Here is an 8,414-nt window from a genome sequence, read left to right as displayed (position 1 = left end):
TAAAACCCTTAGTTTGAGTTAGGGGTGAGTTAAAAAAAATTGTAATTGCTAATACCAGTAACAAGTAAAATTTTCATTACGTTTGACTCCAATCGAGCAAGATCCGACTCTTCTTTCTCCACTTCCTTGACCTTTAACCTCCAAAATTTAATAATATTGACGCACCATATATAGAAATAATTCTGACAAGTTTCAAAATATTTGGTTCGTCCAGTCCTGAGATATAATGCTAAATAGACCACAATACACAAAAAATTTTGTAAGGTTTTTTTTAAATTTTTGGTTCCTGGAGTGTCGAAACGTCAAGAAATGGAAAAAAAACCGGAGTGAGGGGTTAAAATTTCACCGAATTTCTATACGTTATATTTTATAAAAGTCGGGAATGTAGTACGTTAGAAACTGATTAATCCAGGTTCCACACTAACCAATGCGAACCTGTAAGTGAATACGTTTAAATAATGCTGAAATAAAGTTCGTAGCGAGTGTGCTTTGTCTAAATTCATTTGTATCGTTTCCAATGATTGGGCACGATTTTACGTGGAACAATATGTATTATTTAATTTAAATTAATTAGTTGTTAAAACTATAACCAGATGTCGGTAGTTGTAATATCAAATTTTTTAAAAATTTCAATAGCGTGTGTGATTTTTCACAATGGAATTATGGTTATTTCTTTTTTAATTTTTACTGTAAATTATATGTAAATACTTTATATTTTATAAATTAAAATGAATTTTAAAACCGCAAAAAATTTATTTATCATTAATCATTAGGCACATTTCTTTTATATTTCACATCTTTCTGTGACGATGGAAAAATAAATCAAAAGAACAAAATTTTATTTATTTATTTAATGCCTATGAGTTTGTCCCAAGACGTTTATGTGTTACAAAACATAAAACAGGCTTGTATAGCGATTTTTATCATTTCACTTTAAACAAAAATCCAGTAAGAGTCGCTTAACTTTCCCCGGCAACATTTGGTGGCGCCATCTGTTATCATATTTTATTAAAGAAAACTTTTTTTATACTTTTAATTATTATAAAATGGCAAAAAGCTTAATTCTGAGAATAGGAATAAGCTTTATAAAAAATTCTAAACGCTAATAACGAATAAAATCGTCATTAAGTCCTATCATACCTGGGATATACACGACCCCCTTTATCCTCCCACCCTGTCGACCTTTAATCGCCAAAATTTAATAGCATCAATCCCACTAATAAACAAATCTTTCTGAAAAATTTTAGAAATTTTCGAAAAAAAGCACAGAAGTTATTAAGCTTCAAACAGAGTGAACAAAATCGTGCCCGCCACATACACATCCATATATACAGAAATGCAATATATGGATGCATTGAAACCTCGAGTAATGCAAAAAAACTACAGTTTTTTTTGCATTACTTGAGGTTTCAAGTTTCCCTTAGTTGAAAAACGTAAAAATCCCGAGGGGTCGTTTTTTTGATGGCTTTGAAGGTCGTACTTTCCCTCTGTTAAGCCTATATATTACAGCCAGGAGAGTAAAAATTTGTTTAAAACTGCAAGACAAAGTCGGGATTGTTCTTAAAAGAAGAATTAATAAATAAAAATAAAAATCTCGCCTGTAAAATAATCAATAATTAGTTAATGAAATTGAAAATAGTCTCGGTTTCGGACTCACCTCCAAGGATTGAAGGTAGTATTGATGGAGTAAGAGAATGCAACACACGGTGTGCCGATGGCTTTCTCTGAATACTTTTATGGAAAACTGACCCCTACTTAGGCATTAGATACGTGAAGAGAACCCGGAAAATTACGTGGTCAGTCATTGATCAGGTGCCAACCCATAGTGTTAAATTAACTTGATGTTAGAAGATAATTGATTATTTGCTTTCCAACGAAAATCATCATTACAGTATTCTTTATAAATGCCGAATATAGTAAGTGACCATCAAATACTTTTACTAGCTTTTATTTAATTAATAAATATCGTATAGGCCTATTTATCGTTTAAAATGATATTTTGAAAAATCAGTTCCTATAAACCTTACCCTATATATTTAGAAAAGATCTTCCAAACATTAATCTCATCAAAATATCGCTTTTCTATACTTCATTAATGCAATTTTTCTCTGTGTGACTTGTCAATATTTTTAAAACCAGTTACTTTTTTTTTTTTAGCTGTGATAACAGTTAATAGTTCGACAAACTATCTTTTGTATAAATATCAGATATCAGCGCAGGGGTCGACAACCTATTCAGAGAACCACTTTGAACACACTAAATTGTTTGAAAATCAAGTGTTATTTAATGTAAATTCTATATAGTGATTAATTAAACAGTATTATGAATTTAAACCTACGTCTTATTTGATTGTATTATAAAAGCTTATTAAGTGATATATTATCTTAAGGATTGTATTGGATTGGTGGAAGAAGGTAACGAAACACATGGTCAACGAGTTGCCACGTGGAATTTTCCGGATTTTCTTCACGTTAGTAACACCTAAATATGGGCCAGTTACCATAAAAGACTTCCTAGAAGGCTTCCTCCTCGGCAGATGGTTTATATGTCCGTTACCATATACCAATGGTGCCTTCTGAAAGAACTTTCTATGAGAAAACTGGCCTTTATTTAAGTGTTGAACGTGTGAAGAAAACCCCACGTTGCCAATGGGTTTGCACTCACGACTCGTGGTTTTATCCACTTGGCCATATTTACAAAAAAAAAAACAACACAATTTTAAAATTATAGTAGAAAAAAAATATAATCCCGAACAGTAGTAGAATTTTTTTAATATTAAATATTGAATTTTAAAACATAGAAGTTAATTTATCTAATACGGTTGATAAAATAGAAATTATCATTTTTGAAATATTCATAAGGCGTATAATATATTTTCATTTATCTTATCATATTTTTTTGCGATAATTTTTAAATATTAAGCACCGGTTCATTTATCTGCCAGACTAAACGTTAGCTCGTCAAAGGACAATGGTTAGGAATTAGTTCCGTCTAGTCATACAGATTTAACACAGGATGTTGGTATATTATATTTTCAACCACTTGACGACTTGCCCCTTAAAATTCGCTGGATACGGACTATTGACCCTTATAGGAATATATTTTGCAAAATGGATAATATTCAGGATAAATTATAAAATTTTTCCTAATGGTCCTTTAGGGTTACCCATTTTTGGTTATTTACCATATTTACTTAGTAAACCTCATAATGCCTTTAAGGAATTAAATAAAAAATATGGCTGTTTATATAGGTAAGTATTATTAAGAATCTTACATAGTTTTATGTAAGTTTTATATATTTTAATTATCAAATATATTTTTAAAATATTTACAGTCTTTATTTGGGACGTAAACGAGTCATTGTTGCCTCAGATTTGGCATCTGTAAAGGAAGTATTAGAAAATCCAGAGTTTCTGGGACGTCCAGATATGTCTCCTATGCAGTGTATTAAAAGAAAAAGTAAACTATATTTAACTAATTTTCTTAAATTTTATAATATTTTAAAATAAATATAATAAAAGGATACATTTAAAACTTTATATGTAGCTTTTATATCACTTTTCTATTGATAATTATGAGAATTCATTCTCTTATCTTTCAGCCATATTATTTTATAAACTTCTATCTAAGCAGATTAAAATGTGTTTTGTTAGTAAAATTTTATAATTAGATAAAAATAATAAAATATTAAATATTTTTCACCAGCAATAAGTATTGTTAATGGAAGAGAATGGCGAGAACAAAAGAATTTCATCAGTTACCTTTTACGAGATATTGGACTTGGAAAATGTTTTATGGAAGCACACGTCAATGTAAGTTTTTCATCCTATTTTTTACTGTTTCCGTCTTGTGGGCACTAAAAAGGCTTTTTTCGGGCCTTCTTAGTGCCCACAAGTTCTCGAGTTATTGTGAGTCCACAATAGAGAGCTGGGTAGCTAGGGACAGGCAACTCGGGTTTTATATTCGATTTCAGTCACCCAGAACGGTAGGCAGACCCCTTGTAGTAATGTATTTAATTAATATAAAATTGCAGCGAAATTGTATTTCATTTTGATGATCTGTTCTTATTTTTTAGGACGAAATATTGGATTTCATTCAGATACTAGATAAAGAAGAAGGCAAAGCGTGCGATGTTGACAATTTACTACTTTCGAGTACTTGTAATGTTATAACAGCTTTAGTATTTGGACGTCGATTGCCACATAATGATCCTAAAAGGAAAACTCTAGATAACAGTTTGAAAAATATATATTCTATATTTGGTAGAACGGCTGCTTTATCCTTTACACCTTGGTTAACTAAGATCTTCATACGATTTGGTCTATTTAATTTTCAAAAAGCAAAGGATGCTACTTTGGAAATACACAAATTGATAAAGTGAGTAAAGTTTTTAAATCTTTAATTGGTTGATGCGTAATTTTATTATTTACAAAAATATGAAGTATTCAATGCGACATAATTCGCCAAAGCATCATTAAATCATTTATTTTTACTTACATAACCTTCTTATAATAAAAAATAAAATAAAAAAATCGGAGAAACTTGAGATATTTGATATATTGCTGAATTTCCTTTCGGAAAATCACACCGATGCTCTTCAATGAGCTGATTGACATGTGGCCCGATTCTCTTACAGAGAATATCACAAAGGATTTTACACAATAAGCAAAATTGACCGATTCCTCAATAATCAGAGCGATTCAAATGGTACTCTTTCTTATGAATTGAATATGTGATGCTCGTATTCCATTCTGTAAGAATCCGTTTCGAATTTCACATACCAGAGATAAACTCACGAATAGAACTAATTTGTAAGTAGCTCTGATCTAATATTCATGGGCATTTCTGGACCTAGGTTTTGGGTTTAAAGTCTTTTTCGATTAATGTTAATTTTACGTTCAAATACTCTGCATTCATTAGTTCTCTTTAGATTTGAATTTCGTTGAGCTTACTTTTTTCGAATGCCATTTCTTTTGTCTTCTCTTTTCTAGCGGCTCAATATTCCTCAATGGCACAATCAGTAAACATGTGTAGCATTTCTCTATCATGGCTTTATTAGCTTCTCTGAGTTAAAGTTTTCAGTTTGTTTTTCATGCTACTTTTTCGTCCATAAATATGTTTATTAAGTAATAATTAGCATCCATTACGAAATGTTCGATTTAGTTATAGTTTCTGCCATCTGATTTTTGTGATTTCCACGAATCTTATATACTATATGTCCTTATGTTGAAAGCATATACTGCCTAGAATTACATTGTATGCTACAGCAAAGCTTATTAGCGTGATTTTATTGATGTTGGACCTAATACGAATACTATGTTTTCCAATTACTGGCCTGACTTCATCCATATTTCCCACTTTTTCATTTAAATCACCAACGATTTTACAATTTTAACATCGTTACGGGACAAGCATTATAGAATTTAGTTACATTTTCAAAAAAAGGAGTCTTTTTTCATCTTTTTTACTTTCTTCGGTACGCAGACAATAGATAAAAAACACAGCTTTAATTTGGATACTTCAGAGTCATGGTGATTTAGCTTTAAAGCCTGTAATGAGAAGTTAGCTTATGAATTTATGACCAGATATAAAAACCATAGGGTCAGGAGGTCCCGATTAACTATATACGAACTTGAAAACTGGAATTTGCGTTATTTCAATTCAAAAGTTTTCTCCAACTGACACGACTCTATTGTTAAAAGATACGTATGATGTATGGAGCAAGCCACTACTAATTTGAGGTGGAGAACATATATTTTAAATTAAATAAATTAAAAATATGATTAAAAATTGCAGCCCGGCATTGTGACATGTCACAATAAATAATTACTCGTTTTAAAATATAATTAATTTTCAAATAGTAAATTAACTTGTTAAATGTTATAATTATTTTTAAATACAATTTATCCACGTTTTTACTTTTAAATAGAGCAGAAATTGAAGAACACAAGAAATTTTTAGATCCGCACAAACGTAAAGATTTTATAAATGGATTTTTATTAGAAATGGGAAAAGAAAATGCCGAGAGTTCATTTACTGGTAAAAATATTCATTTATTATAGAATACGAATAATTTACATGAATTATATTTTAAAATAAATGTATATTTTTTAGAGGAAATGCTCTTGGGGAATATTCAAACGCTATATAAAGTAGGAACCGAAACAATTCGAATAGCTATTGCTTGGTCTCTTTTAACAATGGCACACTATCAGGAAGTCCAGAAGAAAGTCCAAAAGGAGATAGATTCAGTCATAGGAAAAGATAGTTTTCCTTCATGGACCGATCATTGGAAAACTCCATATACAGTATCGGTAATGATGGAAATCCAGAGATGGAAAACTACTGTCCCATTTAATCTATTAAGATAGTAAGTTTTAAACCAATTAATATATTTTAAAGTAAATTACGAACACTTTTAATTTTGAATTAATCTTCGTTATTTAGTGCTCTGAAAGATACAACTCTTCAAGGTTATCAGATTCCCGAAGGAACTAATATTTTGATAAACTTATGGAGTGTTCATAACGATGATGCTCATTGGAAAAATCCAAATAAGTTCTTCCCCGAAAGATTTTTAAATAAAGAAACAGATTACGTAAAGAACGAGGATGCTTTCATGCCTTTCTCAATAGGTGAGACATCAAGTAGTTTTTAGATTTTTTTGTTGTTGTTTTTGGACCAAATAATTGAAAATTAATGAATTTTATAGGAAAGAGATCGTGTCCAGCAAAATCTTTAGCAAAAGTAGAATTATATCTTTATTTTACTTACATATTACAACGATACAAAGTGTCGTTTCCAGAAGGATTCAGTCATGATTTAGATGGTATAACTGGAGTATTTTATCGGCCGAAGCCATACAAATTATGTTTTACTAGAAGATAAACATGGCAAAATTTCTCATTATTTTATCATTGATAAATATGAATTTATGAGATTAATATCGATTTGTGGTATATTGTGGAAAGTGCAAGAATCGCGATTTTTTTAAATATTAGAATAGAAAATTGTATAGTTTTAGATATAGACTATTATTGTAAATCATTTCAATTTTGTGATAATGCATTTTTTCACAAAAAGTATAACTGCTTTATGTATAAAAGTGTTCATTTATTGATCAAATATACATTGTAAATCATATGTAATGTATGCATATTTAGAATTTTGATACTTTCATAATTGAAAATAAAGATTTAAAAAGTATTACAAAAAGGGTTTAATTTTTATATCAATTTCTAACATTCCATTGTTACATATTCTTTTGATACCTACAGTATTCCATTAGTATCAACAGGTATCACAGAAGCTTTCAACCAAAAACTGATTTGCCTTTTTCAATTGCTTTCATACCAAAATTTTTTACGCTTTCTTGTAATCCACCATCGGTAAAAAAATTCGAGATATTTTTCCACCAATCTTCTCCTTTCTCCATTGTTATTTCTTTGAATTTTTCCACTGCTTTCATGGCCTGATCGACTTTTTCTTGTCCTTGTTTCTTAGTTGCTTCTGCCATATTTTTAAACATATCCATAACTTTGCTCGGGATATCCGATGGACTAAGCGATTTCTTCTCATCTTCGGCTTTGGCAGAACATAAAATTAATCCCAGCAACAAGGAAACAATGCAAACTCGATTCATGTTGTTGAAGTTTCTGTGGAAAAATATTTCGTATTTTAATTTATTTTTAAGACTGTTTATTAATAAAAATTAATAAGAGATTTTACTATTAATTAATGAAGATGATAGAAATATTTATTATCAGCAAATAGCCTAGAGGGTATGCAAATTATAAGAATTCCAACGATAATAATATAAATTGTATCTTGTATATATAAATATATTCTTACTTTTGATACAATTTTATATAAATTTATGTATATATGTATACATAAACACATACTTACTTAAACAAGTATATACATACACTTACAACCCAAACACACTGCTGAAATATTGAACTATATATGCAACCACTTCTAAATTTATTAAGAACAAACAGAATATTCTTTAATGTTCAATAATATACTAAATTAATAATATGTGACCTCAAAATTTATTTCGGTTTCATATCTTAAAGTTTTAGAATTATTTTAATGCCATTTCTTTAATTAAGATTACAGCATTATGTTATACTTTTATATAAAACAATGGCGTAACTAGAAATTTTAAAAATATAAAAAGGTTTTAATAACAAATGGTACATATACGCAATTTTAATGTTGCCGGGAAAGTTAAGCAACTCGATGCAAAATTTTTTAATCACGTATTAACGCATAATCATACAGATACAATACTCTGCACTGGAACACACGAACACATCTACCGAACTGACAATGAATTTAATCTAATCGGCACATCGATTTTATTTTCTTATTTTTCATATAGGAATACATCCTATAATTAATATATA

At 29.5% G+C, this 8,414-nt stretch overlaps 1 protein-coding gene across 1 annotated transcript; it reads left to right on the top strand.

Moving 5' to 3' along the window:
• Positions 1 to 2,952: 2,952 nt before the first annotated feature.
• On the top strand, positions 2,953 to 7,003 carry LOC111616721 (cytochrome P450 2C15-like). Its single transcript, XM_023358095.1, has 8 exons — positions 2,953 to 3,251; positions 3,335 to 3,459; positions 3,706 to 3,812; positions 4,076 to 4,377; positions 5,930 to 6,039; positions 6,115 to 6,370; positions 6,448 to 6,635; positions 6,713 to 7,003. Exons 1-8 carry the CDS (start codon positions 3,016 to 3,018, stop codon positions 6,886 to 6,888), a joined length of 1,500 nt encoding a protein of 499 aa, XP_023213863.1. The 5' UTR covers positions 2,953 to 3,015; the 3' UTR covers positions 6,889 to 7,003.
• The last annotated feature ends 1,411 nt before the right edge of the window (positions 7,004 to 8,414 follow it).

Source organism: Centruroides sculpturatus, unplaced genomic scaffold (assembly GCF_000671375.1).
Source record: "Centruroides sculpturatus isolate CEXI.00-Female unplaced genomic scaffold, Cexi_2.0 scaffold3878, whole genome shotgun sequence".
Taxonomy (NCBI): Eukaryota; Metazoa; Arthropoda; class Arachnida; order Scorpiones; family Buthidae; genus Centruroides; species Centruroides sculpturatus.
This window is presented reverse-complemented; position numbering and strand designations above follow the sequence as displayed.